The 20,845-nt window shown below is 43.1% G+C and overlaps 1 protein-coding gene across 1 annotated transcript; it reads left to right on the top strand.

The window, feature by feature from the left end:
• Window positions 1-8,505: 8,505 nt before the first annotated feature.
• Window positions 8,506-19,011, top strand: Slfn14 (schlafen family member 14). The gene is made up of 5 exons (XM_075942293.1): window positions 8,506-8,745; window positions 10,825-11,887; window positions 13,507-13,638; window positions 14,246-14,960; window positions 17,221-19,011. Exons 2-5 carry the CDS (start codon window positions 10,861-10,863, stop codon window positions 18,020-18,022), a joined length of 2,676 nt encoding a protein of 891 aa, XP_075798408.1. The 5' UTR covers window positions 8,506-8,745; window positions 10,825-10,860; the 3' UTR covers window positions 18,023-19,011.
• The last annotated feature ends 1,834 nt before the right edge of the window (window positions 19,012-20,845 follow it).

Raw genomic sequence — 20,845 nt, forward strand, 5'->3', positions numbered from 1 at the left:
AATTACTCCCCATGGCCCAGGAAATAAAATCCAAATTTCTTTGCTTGGCATTCCAAGGGATTTCAAAACCACAAGTGAAACCACAGGTCAAGTCCCAGAACCATCACAACAAAAACAACCCCCAAACAAAACAAAATTCAAGCCAGGTGTAGTGGTGTGTACACCTGAAATCCTACTGCTTTGGGAGGCTGAGGCAGAAGAATCCTAAGTTTGAGGCCAGGGTGGGCAATACAGACCCTGCATTTTTTTAAAAAAAAAATTGAATCCAAATTAATCCACGTTTGTTCTTATCTAATTAATAGCATAACCCTAACAACTCTTATAGACCACCCAACCCAGACTATCTGTAACTTCTTAGATCTACTCAATTTGGCCTTGTGCCTTCCCTTCAATGGAAACCCTTCCTCCAGCTCAGTTCTGCCTCCCCAGTAGTGACCCTCCGAACTGCCACTTTATGCATGAGGCTTTATCCCAATTAATCCCAAAGGAAGGCTCCGACCTTCTTCTGAATTACGGAAGCAGAGTTCGTGGAACCAATTCCACTTAAAGATCCCTGCAGACATGGGAACTGAACCCAAGCTCCTGCCATGCCCAGCACGTTCCCTAGTTCTCTGTCTCTACACAGTCCACCTGAAGCTTCTTCCCGCTCTTCATGTGAGAATGGCTGGGGATACTATTGGAGCTACTCTGATATCTCCTTTTCTGTTAAGTGCCCTGAACTGCCTTATTTAATTTCCTCTGACCTCCACAGTTTTCTCTTCCGTCACAGCAATCAACACCCACTAAATACGCAGCAGTTCACCAGTACCCCCCCCCCAGCTCCATCTCCCCCACCAGCCCCATCTCACTGATTTCGAGGCTGACTGTTACTAGCCTGAGTACAATAAAATGACCCCAGTCAGCCCTATGGTCCTCAATTAGAAAAGCAGCACAATTTATAATGCCAGTTTACCTCCAACCGGTCACGCGGGCAAGGACCACACCTCGGGTATCTCCAAGCTCTCATTCGCCTATCCTCTAACACATGGCGCTCTGCACAGATCCCTTTGCTGGCCAGCGAGTGCTCACACACAGTACCTCCTCAAAGCAAAAAAGAGATAAAAGTCCAAACCCCACCAACTTCGAGAGACAGAAGCCATCCTTGGTGGGGAAGAAGACTGAGGCCAGGGTGGGACCTTGAATCGGCACCCAGCCTGGACTCCTCATTCCGCAGTCTTGTACCAAGACTGTCAGGAAACACCTCCCGTCTGCAGAGGATGACGGAACCCAGTTCTGGGACACTGCGACCTGGCCACACAGGATTCCCGCGCCCTGCTCCTCTGCCGGTGTGCTTCCCACAGCCCCACGCGCACTAAACAGCCAATCCCGCGGCAACCAGAGATTCACGTGAGAGCTGTAAGGCGGGGCTGATATGAAGAGCAGCCAATCGAAGGGCGAGGTGAAAGGCAAGGGGTGGAGCTGTCGTAATGGCGGAGGCTGCTTTCCCGGTGCTTCTAGGCTACCGGGCCTGTGGTCTACGAGTTAGGGCTGTGTTGTTCTGTACAGAGAGCGAGCGATGCTGTTTTTCTTCTCCCTACAATACTCTGTTCATGGGATTCCTGGCGACTGTTAGGCACAGTGATTTTACGCTTGCCTCGGTAGAGAGTGGGGAAGGGAGAGAGGCGAGAGACCCCTATGTTGAACATTTTTAAAGACAAAGTTTTTTGTTTGTTTTTTTTTTTTTTTTTTTTTTTTTGGTTTTTCGAGACAGGGTTTCTCTGTGGCTTTGGAGCCTGTCCTGGAACTAGCTCTTGTAGACCAGGCTGGTCTCGAACTCAAGACAAAGTTTTTTAAATCAATTTATTTATGATTGTGCATGTGCGTTTTCCTTGCGTGTTTGTCTGTGCACTATGTCAGTGCAGAGCCTGCAGGAGTCAGAAACGAGTGTCATTTGGAACGTGAGCTATCACGTCGGCGTGGGTAATAGGGGGCCATTTTCATTCAAACCTCTGCATAGGTGTTGCTGGTCTTGAACCTTTGATCCTCCTGACTCCACCCCCGCCCCCAAGTGTTGGTATTACAGGCATGCACCACCACACCCGCTTTACTGACTTAATTTAGGGACAGGATTTCTTTTCTTTCCTTTGTGGGGGAGAGGGTTCGAGACAGGGTTTCTCTGTATCTTTTTAAAAATAATTTATTTTTATTTTATGTTTGTGCATTGGTGTTTTAGCTGCATGTATGTCTTTGTGAGGTGTCATATCCCCTGAAAATGGAGTTCTAGACAGGTGTGAGCTGCCCTGTGCTGGGAGTTGAACCTGAGTCCTCTGGAAGAGCAGTCAGTGCTCCTATCCTCTGAAACATCTCTTCAGCCCCTTCGCTGTGTATCTTTAGCTGTCCTGGAACTCACTTTGTAGACCAGGCTGGCCTTGAACTCACAGAGATCCGACTGACTCTGACTTCTGAGTGCTGGGATTAAAGGCAGGCACCACCACTGTCCAGCCAGGATTTATTTTCCGGTGATGGTCCTAACAAATTACCACAAACCTGGTAGCTTAAAATGACAGAAATATGTGGGGTATTTTTTAAAGATTTATTTTTATATTTTATGTGTATGGATTTTTGGTTGCATGTATGTCTGTGCACCATGTTCATGTGTGGTATCTGAGAAGATCAGAAGAAGGTATTGGATTCCCTAGAACTGGAGTTATGGATGCTGGTGAGCCACCATGTGGGTTCTGAAATGAACTGAGATTATCTGTTGTGGGATATTTGTACAATGTGTGAAGATGTATTTGCTGTGACTTATGTAATAAAAAGCTGAATGGCCAATAGCTAGGCAGGAGGTATAGGTGAGATTTCCAGGGAAAGAAAGAAAGAGTTGGGAGCTGGAGAGATGACTCAGCAGTTAAGAGCACTGACTGCTCTTCCAGAGGTCCTGAGTTCAAATCCCAGAACCACATGGTGACTCACAACCATCTATACTGAGATCTGATGCCTTCTTCTGGTCTATAGGCAGACATGCAGACAGAACACTGTATACATAATAAATATAATAAATCCCCCCCCAAAGAAAAAAGAAGAGGAGGAGGAGATAATCGAGGTGCAGAGAGACACCAAAGAGTCCTGGAAGGAGTTGGACATACAGAATGAAAATGGTAAAAAGCCATGAGGCAAAATGTAGGTTAGTATAAATAGGTTAATTTAAGTTATAAGAGCTCATGGAACAAGCCTAAGCTAAGGCCAAGTGTTCATAATTAATATTATTTGGGAGCTGACTGGCAAAATAGAGAAAAATTCCCTACATTCATGTGAAAAATCAATTACTTCCAACTACTAAGACATATCTCTAGTCCCAGTCAGTTTTTTTCTTTCTTTTTAAAAACTTTTAATGATTTATTTTACGTGCATTGGTGTTTTGTCTGCATGTGTGTTTGTGTAAGATTATTGGATCCCCTGGAACTAGAGTTTCAGGCAGTTGTGAGTCACCCTGTAGGTGCTGGGAAGTGAACCAGGGTCCTCTGGGAAGAACAGTCAGTGCTTTTAACTGCTGAGCCACCTCTCCAGCCCCTTTTTTCTTTTTTTTTCTTTTTTCTTTTTTTTGGTTTTTTGAGACAGGGTTTCTCTGTGGCTTTGGAGCCTGTCCTGGAACTAGCTCTTGTAGACCAGGCTGGGCTTGAACTCACAGAGATCCGCCTGCCTCTGCCTCCCGAGTGCTGAGATTAAAGGTGTGCGCCGCCACCGCCCGGCCCCCTTTTTTCTTTTTTTATAGCAAGAGGTTCTGATGGGAAACCTCCTTCAGCTAATGACCTTTAAGAGACTGGACCAGGTAGGGGTGTGACTTTTTGGGTACCCAGAGAAAACAACCGGTCTGCCCAGCTCTCCTACTCTCTTGTTCCCGCGACTCCTGTTTCTGTTCCTCTCTAACACAGGCAAAAACCAAATTGGGACTGTCCACCATGGCTTGCATCTCTCGGCCATGAGGCTACAACTGCAACACCTGCTGGCCGGTAATGATTATTACACCTACTCCAATTCACTGTAATTACCTTAGGACAGGTAAGATCTGTAAAGCTACAAAAACAATTACCAATAACATAGCTATCCAGGAGTTCAATAATTATTTTTGCTTATTCTATGGATGGTATTCTGCAAGGTTTATGTGATTTTCCTTATACATAAACACACATCCAATCCAATATGGGGCTTCCAGGTTCTCTAGCACAAGGTAATGCAGAAACTGATCAAATATTGATTGAAAGTGTGCTGAAGGCCTTAGAATTTCATAAAAAAAATCATGTCAATAGCAAAGGTTTAAAGAAAGTTTCTTATTACATAACAACAAGCTAAGGAGATTATAAAGAGATATCCTACTTGCTTTTTCTATAACCAAATACCATTACCTGCAGGTAGTAACCCAAAGGGTACTCAAAGGAATGAGATCTGGCAGATGATGTGTTTCACTTTACAGAATTTGGAAAATTAAAATATGTGCACCACACCATTGACACTTACTCAGGTTTTCAGTGGGCAACTGTCTTGAGCTCAGAAAAGGCTGATTCAGTAATTATGCATTTATTTAGAAGTTATGACCATCATTGGTATAGCTGCACAAATAAAGACAACGGTCCAGCATATGTGTCTAAGAATACGAAATGTTTTTTGCTTATTATAATATAAAGTATATTGCAGGTATACCAAACAATCATACAGGTCAGGCAGTTATAAAAAGATCAAATTGAACTATAAAGGATACATTACACAAACAGAAAGGGATGAAAAATACCCCCAGAAATACATTGCATAATTTTTTTTTTTTTTTGGTTTTTCGAGTCAGGATTTCTCTGTGGCTTTGGAGCCTGTCCTGGAACTAGCTCGTGTAGACCAGGCTGGTCTTGAACTCACAGATATCCGCCTGCCTCTGCCTCCCAAGTGCTGGGATTAAAGGCATGCACCACCACCACCCGGCTAACCTTGAATTTTCTTAATACTAATGAGAAAGGAACAACAGTAGCAGAGAGACATTGGATAATAAAAAAAACCCTTCTGAATTAAATCAGCCAATGTATTTCAAGGATGTGTTGACCTCACAATGGAAACCAGCAGATATGCTACATTGGGGAAGGGGTTTTATTCTTGTTTCCACAGGAGAAGAAAAACTATGGATACCACCAAAATTAATAAAGATTTGCTTTAAAAAAGAGAAACTCTTGGGGCTGGAGAGATGGCTCAGTGGTTAAGAGCACTGTCTGCTCTTCCAGAGGTCCTGAGTTCAATTCCCAGCAACCACATGGTGGCTCACAGCCATCTTGTATTGAGATCTGGTGCCCTCCTCTGGTGTGTGGGCATACATCGAGGCAGAATGTTATATAATAAATCTTAAAAAAAAAAGAAAGAAAAAGAGAAACTCTTGAGAAAGAGAAATGACAGCTCAGCTCATCCACAGAGCTGACAACCATACAGGTGGTAAGAAAACCTCATAAGAGTTTGGGTAGGGTTCTGTTCTTATCTTTACAGGAAAATTCAACATCTTCAAAAAGTCAAGAGATCCTGGACTTTTAGACACGTGAAGAGTAAAAAAATAGCTATCCAGAAAGGATCATCAGGCAGAAAGGAATATGACTTATGAGGACAGGTTTTATATATATATGTGTGTGTGTGTGTGTGTGTGTGTATACATATATATGTGTGTGTGTATACACACATATATTTATAAATATATAGAGCTGTCTTTGGAGTTGATAATGGCTAATCCTTCTCTGTGGGAGGTCATTCTGTATATGTGTAGCTTTTATTGGTAATGAATAAAAATCCTGCTTTGGCCTGTGATAGGGCAGAGTAGAGCTAGGCAGGGAAAACTAAACCGAGTGCTGGGAGGAAGAAGATAGAGTTAGGAGATGCCATGTAGCTGCCACTGGAGACAGACACACTGGAAGCTTGCTGGTAAGCCACAGCCATGTGGTGAAATACAGATTAATTGATATGGGTTAAAGATATAAGAGCAAGCTAGATATACGCGTAAGCTATTGGCCAAACCTTATTGCAAATAATATAGTGTATGTGTGGTTATTTTGAGTCTGGGAAGCTGGGAACAAACAAGCAGCCTCTTCCAACACTTCTCTAAATCTGAGCATGTTGTTAGAAGAAAAATTCAGTTTCTGTCTCATGTCAGGAGCCATCTAATATGGGTCAGAAAGAATTTAAAAAACTTACTTTTCTCCATGCCTATTTTGTCTGTATCATATCTTTCATTGAATACATGTCTACATGAATAATGTGTAAGTTTTCCACAATGAATAGTAGATTTTCCTGCAATAATCTATGAAGTTTCCAGGAAGACAATGGGGCTTCACAACCGTGATGCTATATGGTTGAGATGACATCATGATGCTGATAGTGCTTTTAAGACCAGTTTTTGGTACCAGCTGATGAAATGGTGCACCTTCTTACAACATTCTGACCAGAACTCCAAATAAGAACTTTAGAAAAACCCTATTGACTACTCAGAGATCATTTGAAATTATACAAGACACCCATTGTTTTACTTTCACAGGATCCCATAGAAAGAACATCGCACCCATGACAGCTGGAAGCAATTCTAGAAGACAATATACCTTCTCCCAACAAAGTTTGTCCTTAGAGTTATGGACACCATATAGTGGCTGAAAAAAAAAAGAAGAAAAATTGAATGGGATGCTAGGTAGATTAGTGTGAACTTACACTAATAATAATAATAATGAGTAGTAGATTGAATACTTGTGAGCCATTATTTATGGACAATTTACATTGGTATAGATTCTTGTATATTGATACAAGTTCAAATTATATTTGTTTTATTGAATATGCTCCTATTTCTGTTTACAATATTTGTACACCTATGCAAAGTTATTTTGTTAGATTATTTGAATGCATGTTTTTACTTCTGTTTAAGACATTTTATATGTTGATATAATTTTTAGGATATGTCTATCATATTGCCTGGTACTAGAAACCTAGCCAAATACCTGGGGCCAGTGAAGTCATTGAACATGGAGGAGAACCTATAACTGCCACTTTTCTTTTTTTTTTTTAATGTATAGCCCAGGCTGGCCTAGAACTCGTGATCCTCCTGCCTCTGCCTCCTTCAGCAAATCCTACCGGCGTGCGCCACCACAACCGGCTAACTGCCACTTTTCTAAACCAGCACAATTCCTAACTACAGTTCAAATATTTATCCTTATACCCACAGAGAAGTATAGGTCTTACTCATTAAAGAAATGTTTCCTTGTAACAGATGGAGATCATCACAGAAAGCCACAACCAATCAAACTGCAGAGAACAAGCGACCATGTGGTGTCCAGTCGCAACCGAAACGTCTACAACACAACTCCTGTGCCTAAGATTTGGGGGGCCAAAATGGAAGAGAGGGGGCGAAAAGACTGTAAGAGTCCGCGGAACAGGAACTTTGATGTGAAATTGCATCTCCTAGGAATGTAATAGAATAGACGCTTCACCTATGAAGCCCCATCAATGTGCTGACTGAACAAGGGCAGCACGGATAATGTGCTACTATGGAAGGCGGAAATCTCCTGGGGCCTCAGCCATAGACAAGGAAATACTGAGGGAGAAATAGTCTGTCCCAGTGAAGAGCTCACAGATTAGTTAACCAACACCAATTTGCAGGAAAATGAATACAACTGAAGATAATAGTATTAAGCAAGTTAAGACAGTCTCAGGCAAATATTGTATGTTTTCTCTCATTCCTGGTTCCTAGGTTCTATATAAATATATTAAATCAGGTATGTATATATGACATGAAAGCAGAAATAAAGCTTTTTAGGGCAAGAAAGGGAACTATCAGGAGGGTAGATGGGCAGGAAGAGGGAGATTGAGGGTATAGGGTGGATACATTAAGCATATAATATATACTTGTATAAAAACTTTAAAAATAAGGATCCTAAGAGAGACATATATGGATCTAATCTACGTGGGAAGTAGAAAAAGACAAGATCTCCTGAGTACACTGGGAGCATGGGGACCATGGGAGAGGGCAGAAGAGGAGGAAAGAGAAAGGGAAGGGAGCAGAGAAAAACCATGTAGCTCAATAAAAACAACTAAAATAAATAAATAAAATTTAAAAAATAGGAAAAGTGATAAAAGTAAGTAAAACACAATAGAAATTTTAGACAATAATGAACTAAGCTAACATGCTCACAATGAGTGTGTACGGGATAGCCTAATTTAAAGTGAGTACAGCTGGACATGGTGACACACACCTTTAATGCCAACATCATGGAATGGAGGCAAAGGCAAAAGGATCTCTGTGAGTCTAAGGCCAGCCTCGTCTATATAGAGACTTTTAGGCCATCCAAGGCTGCATGGGGAGACCCTGTTTCAAAAGATTAGATTGAGTGCAAAGATTTGCAACCAGTTTTAACCAGGAAAGAGGTGCTGTGTCTCGTGTGGAAGCGATGCTCCCTCCTTTCAGAAGATGTGAACTGAACTCGGGCCGCTCATTTGAAAATTGCCAAGTTTCCCCACTCTAAAAGGACCTGATTCACTCTCTGAGGTCAGACCTTAGCTCGCTAATCTGCCATGACAGAGACTCTTCTTGAGTCCTTATCAGCCTTCCTCAGTGGGTCAGTGTTGTGAAGGCTGAGGAGTCTGGCAGAGTTCCTGTTCCTCCCAGGCCGATATCACAGGGCGGCAGGGCCCTCAACAGCAGGCAAACATTCCTCCCAGAGCCAGATGAGGAGCTGAAGCAGCCAGAGGAAACAAGAGTACCAGGTAAAGAATTGTTTTTCTAAATCTCATCAGTATTTTGGGCACAGTTCAGGTCTGAGAGGAGGAAAGTTGGGTATAGGTAATAGTCAAGGAGATATTTGTTAAGGAAAATGAGTGAGAGATTCTCAAACTTGTGGGAAGGATGCTCAGTTGGATCTAGAATCTCAGAACACTTAGTCATCTCCTGTACTTGTGAGCATCCAAATACCATCCGTGAGACTTGGGGTTATGAGACTCTCAGTTAGGTTTGTTGTATAGATCCCACCCATGAAAGTGACCAGGAAAGCAAACTGAGAATAAGGAAGCCATTTCTAACAGAACTTCAGAAAATGGAATGAGCTTGCTCTGGACTGCACGCAGTCTCTGCAGGACCTCGGTGTGCAGACAGCACATGGGCACTCTTGCACAGAGAAAGACCGCTTGCTTCAGTTAATAAGAAAATGTTCTGCGTTAGAGTTAATAATGGCCTTTCTGAAATATTTTCTTCAGAGCTCTACTTTCAAGTTAGATGGCTATTCTCTAGTCTTAAAACAAAAGGTTGTTGGTCACAATTTAGAAACCAGACTCCAAAGGCTTAGGCTCTTTTCCAAATCTTAGGGGCTCCACACTACAAGGCCAAACCAGAAGGGAAGGTGAATCTCTGCCTCACACCACACTGTCCGTAATTTAGAAGACGTGTAAAGAACTAAAGCAATTTCAGCATTTGGCTTTGATTGGCATTCTTTCGAGAGTAAACTAAGGTCTTTAAAACTTTTAAAATACCATATAAAATATCAAATCTTATGAGCTGTATACTTTTTGTTTCTTTGTTGCTGTTGTTTCTAAGATTTATTTATTATGTATACAGTGTTCTGCCTGCATAGTATGCCTGCAGGCCAGAAGAGGGCACCAGATCTCATTAAAGGTGATTGTGAACCACTATATGGTGGCTGGGAATTGAACTCAGGACTTCCAGAAGAGCAGCCACTGCTCTTGACCTCTGAGCCATCTCTCCAGCCTCTACTTTTTGTTTGGTTTGCCTGTCGGAGACAGGGTCTCATGTAGTCAAGGTTGGCACTAAACTTACTATAGTCAAGAATGACTTTAAGCTGCTGACCCACCTGCCTCCATTTCCTGATGGGATTACAGTTGTGTTGGGATTACAGTTGTGTACCCATACGTCTGGCCTCAAATTCTTCATCCACCTACATCAGCCTTCTGAGTGCTAGGATTATAGGCGTGTGCTACCATGCCTAGCTTGATGCTTATTTTTATATCAAGACCTACCACGCACAATCCAGACTCCACTTCCTTTGTTTTCCACTGCTTCTTCGCTTCCTCTTTGAGTTATGACTAGAGCCCCTGACTTCAGCTTCTATTTCTGCACATCTTTTAACTACTCACTTAGCTCCTGCACTAACCCATCCCCCTTATATCTGGACTCAGTGTTGGTGCATCCCAAATTTAAGTGGAGTGGGCTGCAAATCTTCAGCAACTTATTTTTTCCCATTATGGAAATGTATTAAATATTCACCTTTTAATCTATGGCTTCTCTTGTTGAAAGTTCTATTTGGCAAAAAAAAATTTAAAAATATTTATTTATTATGTATACAATATTCTGTCTGTGTGTATGCCTAAATGTCAGAAGAGGGCACCAGACCCCATTACAGATGGTTGTGAGCCACCATGTGGTTGCTGGGAATTGAACTCACGACCTTTGGAAGAGCAGTCAGTGCTCTTAACCTCTGAGCCATCTCTCCAGCCCTGGCAAAATTATTTTTAAAAAACAATGCTATCAAGGATTATTTCCAAAGCTGGGATCAGTGGAACAGGTCTGTAATCCCAGTTATTCAGGAGCCTGAGTCAGCGGGGACCCAGCTAAAAATGGTGAGTGAAGGGAAGGCTGGGAATGTAACTCAGCAGAAGAGCATTTGCTGAGCATGGAAAAGCTGGGGGTTCAATTCCCAGTCCCACTAAAATATCTTTTGAAAGATTACATTCAATGTTAAAATGTATCTCCAACAATGTAGAGCCTTGGAGGAAATATTGTCACCTCTGAACTTCTTACTAATACAGAAATATTTCTGTCCTGGTTATTTGTAGGAATACCTTTCTGTTATTGCTGGGAGTGTAAAAAAAATGCCCTATGCTGAGATCACCATAAATTTGGGCAAAGTGACTTTGGGAGAAGAGAACAGGAAGAAAATGACCAATAATTGTTTGAAAAGACACGAGAACTCGAGTGTCATCCAGGCTGTCTGTGCACTGCTGAATTCTGGAGGAGGCGTGATCAAAGCAGATATCAATGATGAAAACTATAGTTACCGGTGCCATGGGCTGGGACAGGATCTGGAAACTTCCTTTCAAAAGCTCCTTCCGTCAGGTTCACAGAAACACCTTGACTGTATGCAACAGAACCACCACTTCCTGATTTTTGTAAAGTCGTGGAGCCCAGATACCTCCAGCCTTTCGCTGAAGATTTGTAGCTTACGCTCCAACTTATACCAGAGAGATGTGACCTCTGCCATCAACCTGAGTGCCAGCAGTGCCCTGGAGCTTCTCAAAGAGAAAGAGTCTAGAGCCCAAAGAGGTGTCCCCAGGTTGCAGTCTCAGAAATGCACGTTTAACAGATCCATCCAGGAAGAAGAAGATATTAAGGTGTGTGCCTCAGAATTTTTTAAAAAAGATAAACTCAATTATAAGGAGAGGCTTAACTTCACAGAGTCAACACACGTGGAGTTTAAAAGGTTCACCACCAAAAAGATTGTCCCTCGGATTAAAGAGACGCTGGCTCATTACGTCTCTGCGTTTGCCAACACTCAAGGGGGATATGTAATTATCGGGGTTGATGATAAGAGCAAAGAAGTGTTTGGATGTAAGAAAGAAAAAATGAACCCGGAATTACTAAAAATAGAAATTAAAAACTGCATAGAAAAGTTGCCCACATACCACTTCTGCCGTGAAAAGCCCAAGGTGAATTTCACAGCCAAAATTTTGAAGGTTTACCAAAAAGAGGCCCTGTATGGTTATGTCTGTGTGGTTCAAGTAGAGCCTTTCTGCTGTGTCGTGTTTGCTGAGGACCCAGACTCCTGGATCGTGAAGGACAATGTTGTCAAAAGACTGGCGGCTCAACAATGGGTGGACATGATGCTGGGTATTCAGCCAGGTAAAAAAAAAAAAAAGATGGAAGGCATCGCCGAGGCTATGAACCCTCTTCTTTACCTTTTGAGGGTGTTCTGTCATGTAGTTTAGCTTTAAAAACCAGAAATATACTCTTGTTTACAGATGCACTCCCACAAGAGTGTTCTTTTACTAAGGGTTTAGTTCCAAAGACTCAGAGTCACTTTGAAATTGAAAGAAACAAAGAAAAAAGAAAGGAAGGAAGGAAGGAAGGAAAAAAGGAAGGAATAAATAAATTTGGATTTCAGTCTTTTGGGGGCAAGTTATCATATATCTTCAGCCATGAATTAGTGAGTTCCTTTTCTGTGCTGTAAAATTCTGTTGACAAAAGTTGGCTGATTTTTCTCATGTTCATGGAATAGTTTCACTGGAAAAACAATCTTGAGAGGACACCATTTAAGTATGACATTACACTAAGTATTTGGAGGGAAATTCTCTCTGTCTCTGTCTCTCTCTCTCTCTGTGTGTGTGTGTGTGTGTGTATGTGTGTGTGTGTGTATGTGTGTGTGTGTGTGAGAGAGAGAGAGAGAGAGAGAGAATGTCACAAATTTGAACCATTTCAGTAAATCTAGAAGCATATATCTTAAACTATGAGGCACTACACCCTGGGAGGAATGAGGCAAGAGCAGATAGATACTCTGGGGAGTGACCACCCCAAGGGAGGAAGACCGCTGGTGGTTGTACTTCCCTTACATCTTGTTTGGCAGTCAGCTTGGTGCTTCCTATTCAACCCAGAAAATACTTAAAAATAAGCTCGTTTACTTGCTTGCAGGATCAGATGCTCCCGATTTGATAGAACACCTTACATCACTGGATACAGACGTCATGGCATCATCCCTTGTCTTTTCCTAAATTTGTCTGATCTATTTCCTCATCTCTCCAGGGAGATCCTTCACCTTTTAATTCCTTCTTTCGCTGGATGGAAATTAAAAGTAACTGTAATGAGCCGGGCGGTGGTGGCGCACGCCTTTAATCCCAGCACTTGGGAGGCAGAGGCAGGCGGATCTTTGTGAGTTCGAGACCAGCCTGGTCTACAAGAGCTAGTTCCAGGACAGGCTCCAAAACCACAGAGAAAACCTGTCTCGAAAAACCAAAAAAAAAAAAAAAAAAAAAAGTAACTGTAATGACCAGTTACAGCCTGTGCTGCCCTCTTTGGCCACAGGACTGCTTACAGCCAGCGGGGCTTTCTTCTTTCCTCCATCGCTCCTGTAGGTGGCCACCAAGGTGCACAGGCTGCTTGCTTAATTGTGATTTCTCTCACTGTCCTTGAGCTTTGAGTAACAGCTGTGCTTCGTGTGACCTTGGCTGCATCTAGCAGCTTCCCTTTCTTCTTACAGGTGACCTGGCATCAGGATTTTAGAGTGGGAAGGAAGCTCAGGGACCATTACCTCCTGAGAGACAGGAGAAATGGCACTGGTTTGAGTTACCCAGGGAGGCACACTCCTGGAGAGCCACAGAGCAGTTCCCAGCTTCTTTTTCCTGCCGTGAACAGCTGGGTGAGACAGCGTAGCACCTCACACCTGGTTCTCGTAGAAAGAACAACTGCAAAGTTCTTCCACCTTTGAGTTTTCATTTCACCTGAGACCGCTTTGTATACTTGCTTAGATCCTTCCAGTTTGCCCACCACTGATCCCAGTGCTCACCCAATCTCATCAGCTTGGTCTGCACCAAGAAGGCCAACGCATCTCAGCAAAGTCCTGAAATATAAGGAGACTCTGCAGCGTCATTTCTTTCCAGGTACGCCTGTCTCTGTTTTGGTTTTGTTTGGCTTTTGAGATAGTTTCTTACTATGCAGTCTAGCCCAGGTTCCCTCTTCATTTCAGCTGAGAAGGTTGTTTTTATACAAAAAACATAGCTCAGTGGTAGTTTGCCCAGCATAGGCAAGGTCTTGAGTGTGATACCCAGCATTGAAAAAAGAATTAAGTTGGGAGGAATTGATAGCAAGTAATCCAAATCGTTTTTCTTAGAGAATGTCAAATGTAAGACTTACCAGACATACCAGACATAATGGTCCTATAATTACACACACACACACACACACACACACACACACACACACACACACACACAGAGAGAGAGAGAGAGAGGGGGGGGAGGGAAGGAGGGAGGGAGGGAAGGAGGGAGAGAGAGAATTCTTAAATCTTAGTCCTCAATCTCCATCAACCTATCTGTATTGATTTCAAACTACCTATGTCTTTTAGTCTTCAAAATGGAACGTACTGGAGTTAGTTCTCTTTGCAACAGGAAAACCATGGTTCTGAGGCTAGAGTTGTCCTTTTCTGTCAGGTTGCAAGAACTGGCTTTGTTTTCAAGTTTTGGTAACTTCTATTCCTTCACTTTTCAGTGACAGAGGCAAACCTACAGTTTCAGCCAGAATCCCTCTGTAAGAAGCTGTTCTCAGATCATCACGGACTGGAGGACTTACTGAAGGCACAGATGCATCCTTGTTCTCACGGGACTGTGATAGTTTCTAGAAGCTGGGCTGGTGATATTGGTTTAATGAAAGAGCAGAAGGTCCTGTGCGATGCTCTCCTGGTAGCAGTCAACAGCCCGCTGGTACTCTACACAATCTTAACAGACCCGAGTTGGAACAGAGGATCTGACTATGTGCACAACACCGCCCTTCAGTTAAAGCAGCAGCTACAAACTCTTGGTGGCTACTCTGGGAAAGTGTGCATCATTCCAAGGCAGATATGCTTGAGCAGCAGAGGGCTCAGACCTGATCCGTCCCTTGTGTGCTACCCCCGATCCTACACACTGTCTAGTCAGACAGAAGTGGAAGATGTGCTGAAAGCCCTTGTGGTGGTCCCACTGTGCTCCAGGTCCCTGCTGAGTCATCAGCTGGGCTGTGAGTTTTTCAAACATCGGATAGAAGAGCAATGCCACTCACTTTCCGAGAGCCTCTGGGAAACCCCGGAGCTGTTCATCCATTGCTTTCCAGGAGCCAGGAAGACACCTCTAGCCATAAAGATGACGGAGAAAATCAAGGATGTGTTCCACTGCAAACCAAAGGAGATCCTCTATGTTTGTGAGAATGACTCCCTCAGGGAGTTTGTGATGTGAGAATTTTACCATCTAAACTTCAGGGGGGAAAGGCCTTTCACCACAGGCACAAAAGGAATTTGTTTCGCGTTTAAGGTTTGGCACTGTTTTTTCACCGTGTAAGAGCAGAAGCGTGAGTAAACACAGATGTCCAAACGTGGTTGAGCTTTAAAACGGGTGATTTATCATATTCAATCCCAAATAGGCTAAGGATGCTTGTCATTTGTTTATTTGTTTGAGACAGTCTTTCTCCTTAAACTCAATCCTCCTGCATCTGCTTCCTGAGCACTGAGATGAAAGAGATACACTACCATGCCCAAACATGACTCTAATTCATAGTAGAAACATGTTCACACGATCTGTGTCCTCAGCTCTAAGAAAAGTAGAAACGAACCTGTTCTACTTTAAGTAACTTTTTGCTGGATAGTTAGTGTTTTGGTTATACAATTAGTCACTATATCTAGCTGGAAGTTAAATGCAAACACAATTTAATTTTGTCTATAAGATATTCACATATTTGAGTTGTTCTGCACCAGTAATTTTAGAAAACATTAGTTCTCTAGCTTTCAGTGTAGTAAATAAGTTGGATATTGCACAGTTTAGCAAAGATGGAAAATTCATACTATTTCTTTTGGTTTTAATTATTCAAAAATATTTTTGAGCAGTATTTACATTAGATGCTATTAAATAGAATGTCAGAGAAAAAAACAATGAAGACTTTACAAAATAAACAACGCAAGTGCTGTGTTATTGGTATTATTGGTATCATAATAAAGATCTTCCTCTTTATTGTGTCGGTCAACAATTACTCTCCAGAGAAGGAGACTCTTGGCCATACTAAATCATTAGGAAGCCAGGTGTGAGAGCGCATGCCTGTAATGCCAGCACTCGGGAGACTGAGAGTTTGAGGCCAGCCTGGCCTATAACAGTGAGGCCCTGTATCAAAAGAATCGGCAAACGATAAACAGTAGGAGAAGTGAATGAGATGGGGAGGAGCCTTCTAGGCAAAGGGCACACAGCAGGTCAAAGGCAGTGAGAAATAAGATCTAACCGGAGTAGAGCCAGAGTGTGGACACATGGAAAATGGTGACGCTGGAACGTTTACGGGAATGACTAACATAATGCAGATCTGTAACTAATTTTTTTAAATGTCCCAGCTAAAACCCCAATTGCCAAATACCTATCAAGCTCCTAATGTGAGGAAGGTATGGAGACAGCTTAAAATCAGTGCTTCCCTCAAGAGCCACAGAGGGCAAGCTAGAAGAGAGTGAACGTAGTTACAAGTCACCGCCCAGAGAGCAAAGCCCCAGGAACTGTAGCCTCAGTCCTGTATGAGGGACCGACCCTGTTGGATCCTTAGAGACGGCAAGAAGCCAGCAGACCTGAGAAAGGTGTTTGTGTAGCTCAGCATATGTGCATGCTACAATGTACCACAGCATGCTACCATGTACCACAGCATATGTGCATGCTATGATGTACCACAAAGGGAAATGGACTGGAGAGAGGAAGCCCTTTGTGTTTTCTTTTCCTTTTCCTTCCTTTCTCTCTCTCTCTCTCTCTCTCTCTCTCTCTCTCTCTCTCTCTCTCTCTCTCTCTCTTTCTGTATCTTCTTGAAGAAACTCAGCAACTGGTGTTTTTCTTACCAAAAACTCAAAGGAGTTTCTGATTTTTATAAGACAAGCAAAGAAAAAGACCTTGCTTTACACAGAATTTGAATTAGCACATACCTCTTCTGCATGTATGGACTACGATATGCCTCTAGGAGACTGTTCCCTAATCCTAAGAGGACACGTTAAAGAAGTAGGAACAGGCATGAGTTACTTTTGAGATTTCCTTTAACTGTAGTGATCTTGTCTTCTCCTGCCAAGCATCACAACTGGACCAGTAGAAACAGCAAGATTTCCTAACTTCTTTTTTTTTTTTTAAGATCAAGTATTGCTATGCAGGCTAGGTTGGCCTATGGTCATTTTGTAGTCCAGGCTGTCCTTGGACTCAGGATCCCCAGCCTCCTGAGTGATGGGATTATAGGCACAAACCACCTGACTGTCCAACTACTTCATAGTAAAATTTCACATGAAGATTTAACTGAAAAAAATCCCCAAACTGTATTCTATCTTTTGGGTACCTTGGAAGTAGAGAGATTTTATTGTGCTACCTCTATTAGTGAATCGATCTGCAAAGAAGAATGAACATCTATTTCCAATCCAAAGTGTAAGGAAAGCTTTTGTTATCTTTGTTTAAATGCCTGAAACCATGTTTTCTCTTTTATGATTACAGCCGACAAGTTGCTTGCCAAGTTGTGACCCAGAGGACCTTCATGACAGAAGAGTTCCCAAAGATTAAACACATAGTGGTGGATGAGCCTGAGGATTTCTGTAGGAGACACGGTGATTGGTACAAGAAGGCTAAGAGCATCACCCATCCAAGAGCGAAGGGGGCTTCAAGCGAAAGCCTTCACCATGGGACCCTCTGGCTTTTTCTGGATCCTTTCCAAACCCACCCTGCAGATGTTAGTGGCCTTCCTGCTCCTTCTGCTCAGTTTCCTCGGAAAGTAATCACTGAGATCCACTGTGCTGTGGAAATAGCAAACATCATAAGAGAAGAAATGAAGAGGATCCGAGAAAATCCTCCCTCCAACGCATCTCCAGACATGCTGGCCATGCTCCAGGAGGCTCCCTACGAGGAGGCGATGTGTGCCCAGGTTCTGCCTGGTGTGTGCGAGATCAAGGCTAACCTGACACTAGAAGAGATGGCTGACCATGTGGCAGAGAAATGTCACAGCCTGTTCCACGATGGCTATCTGTCCACAGATGTTGCAGTTCTGTACAGGAGAGAGGAAGACAGAAAACAGTATAAGGCTGCATTGCGCAGAGCCATGGCCCACAGAGCAATGGAGGTTGCGTTCTGCACCGCTGCTGACGTTTGTAGCGATGGCATTGTTTTAGACAGTGTTCAGCAGTTTTCAGGCATGGTAAGGAAGATTGTGTTTGGGCTTAGTCCCGAAGGCGCGCAGTCAGAGGGGGCCCATAAGCTCTGCTTTGCCTCGAAAGCCGTTACACATCTCTACTTGCTGTACTAAAGGAGGACAGCGTCCTGGTGACTATTGTAATAAACACAGGAAGTCGAACAAGAGCAATCTCTCCTCCCAGATGGGAGATGGGTGGTGACTACTTCCTTTTTAATATTACAAGTGGAGAAATGAAGGCACATCGCTATGGCCTGGAGTTGCAGCCTTTTTTTTTTCTTTTGGGGAGGGCTGTGTCACTCTGCTAGTGGTGGCTGTGCCCTTTGCTCAGTCTACTTCTCTCTCCTGGACAGTGACAAGATAAGTATGATTCCCTGCCTCCAATCTTCCTACGTCAATTCAGTTCTTATTCTGTCATCCAAAGATCCTAAAATAGAAAACAAATCTTACGAAATTCCCTGCTCTGGGGAGTTCCTGCAGCCTTTAAATGGAATGAGTTTCCAAGGCTTTCTATGGTGCTGGCCCCATCCTGGATCATGCCTCCATCTCCCAGCGTGTCTATGCACTCCAGGCTTGTAGCCATGTTGGGAGTGATGGTCGGATATCCTTTAGACTTGGACTGAGTGTCTTGAGAGCAGCACCTAGATTAGCATCTCAGACCGTCTTTGGGGCTCCAGCTTCACAGGTGCAAACTTGGTTTCCTTTCCTCACAAAGTGCAGCGTAGTCTCTTGGGGTTGACTCTGTTAACCAAGGTCACAGCAGACAAAAACGTGAGCGAAAGCGCCACTCCGTTCGTTTAGAGTGTACACTGTGATAGTCAGTGGGCTAGGGGTATTTGGCTAATTTATACATTCATCAAGAACATAGGAAGCTGAGTGATGTGAGCAGAGCCTTACAGTAAGAACAGCTAAAGGGACAGCCTAGATCTAGTGGCCAGCTGTTCTCTCTCTCTCTCTCTCTCTCTCTCTCTCTCTCTCTCTCCTCTTTTCTCCCTTAATATGACAGATAATACAATTAGTGTAATAAAATAACAAAGATAAAGAGTTGCTTGTGGTGTGAAGCTTCTAAAACATTGTTAAAGGAGGGCAACAGAATATGATCATATCAGCTTGAGAAATGGAAAAAAAAATTAAAAAACTCCTAAACATCTCTTGATCCGGTGTATTTTTTTTTCATTTTTGTTTATTCCTCTTCCTTTAAGATATGTTACACACATTGCAAGTTCTGCAATTAACTTTCTGTTCTATATGGCTGCTTCTTCCATTTAATTTTTTGCAAAGTGTTGCTACAGTGTTACTGTGCCTAATACTTCACATCCATCTTTATTTCTTCCCTTTGCATATCCTAACAGTAGAGCTAGATATTGAAAACTGGTATAGCTACTCTGGAAATCACTGTGGAGACTTCTCAAATAGCTAAAAATAAACCTACCAGCGAAATATGCCTGGGGCATAATCTTAAAGGACTTGACATCACACTCCATGATGAACACGCTCAGACATGCTCGTTGACATCACACTCCACTGTGAACACACTCAGACACGCTCGTTGACATCACACTCCATGATGAACACGCTCAGACACGCTCGTTGACATCACACTCCACTGTGAACACGCTCAGACACGCTCGTTGACATCACACTCCATGATGAACACGCTCAGACACGCTCGTTGACATCACACTCCACTGTGAACACGCTCAGACACGCTCGTTGACATCACACTCCATGATGAACACGCTCAGACACGCTCGTTGACATCACACTCCACTGTGAACATGCTCAGACACGCTTGTTGACATCACACTCCACTGTGAACACGCTCAGACACGCTCGTTGACATCACACTCCACTGTGAACACGCTCAGACACGCTCGTTGACATCACACTCCACTGTGAACACGCTCAGACACGCTTGTTGACATCACACTCCACTGTGAACACGCTCAGACACGCTTGTTGACATCACACTCCACTGTGAACATGCTCAGACACGCTCGTTGACATCACACTCCACTGTGAACACGCTCAGACACGCTTGTTGACATCACACTCCACTGTGAACACGCTCAGACACGCTCGTTGACATCACACTCCACTGTGAACACGCTCAGACACGCTTGTTGACATCACACTCCACTGTGAACACGCTCAGACACGCTTGTTGACATCACACTCCACTGTGAACATGCTCAGACACGCTCGTTGACATCACACTCCACAGTGAGCACGCTCAGCCATGCCCATTTCCTCTGTATTCACAACAGCTGGGAAACAACCTAAATGACCTTCAAAACTGAATGATTAATGAAAAGGGATATGCACACAAAGGAATTCCACTCAGCCGCAAAGAAAAATGAAGTCATGAATTTTGTAGGTAAACGGATAGAAGTAGATCATATGCCAAGTGAAGTAATCCAAACCCAGAAAGACAAATGCCACATGTTCTCTCTCATCTGTGGTCCTTAGCTCAGAATCTTTAGACATGAGTAACCACAGAAAGCAGGAAAGTAAAAAGGGAGCAATTCAGGAGAGCTCTAGATTGGCACAGTGCTATGAAGCAGAAAACGGGGTGGGGCTTTAACCAGGGAGGGGGAAGGTGAGCAATACAGATGGGGCAAGAAATAACACTAAGAATGTTTCATAAGACATGTAGACCCCACGATTTTATGCTTACCTAAAATTACATGTAATATATATGTGTATGTGTATACACAGATGTATAGTTTAAAGAAGTTACGACACTTGGGGTGACAATGCTCCCCAAAAGAGCCGTGAACTAACAAAGCCTCCAGTACCATGTATGAGACACATGAGTTCTCTTGACTTGTAGTCCAAGCGGACCCCAAACACAACAACATGGTCTATTGCTGCTGCACTTGGTTGACTCCCAGAATTTGGAAGGAAGACCCTATCTCTGAAGAAGTCACACCCTTG

This window comes from Microtus pennsylvanicus, chromosome 11, assembly GCF_037038515.1.
Source record: "Microtus pennsylvanicus isolate mMicPen1 chromosome 11, mMicPen1.hap1, whole genome shotgun sequence".
NCBI classification, from domain to species: domain Eukaryota; kingdom Metazoa; phylum Chordata; class Mammalia; order Rodentia; family Cricetidae; genus Microtus; species Microtus pennsylvanicus.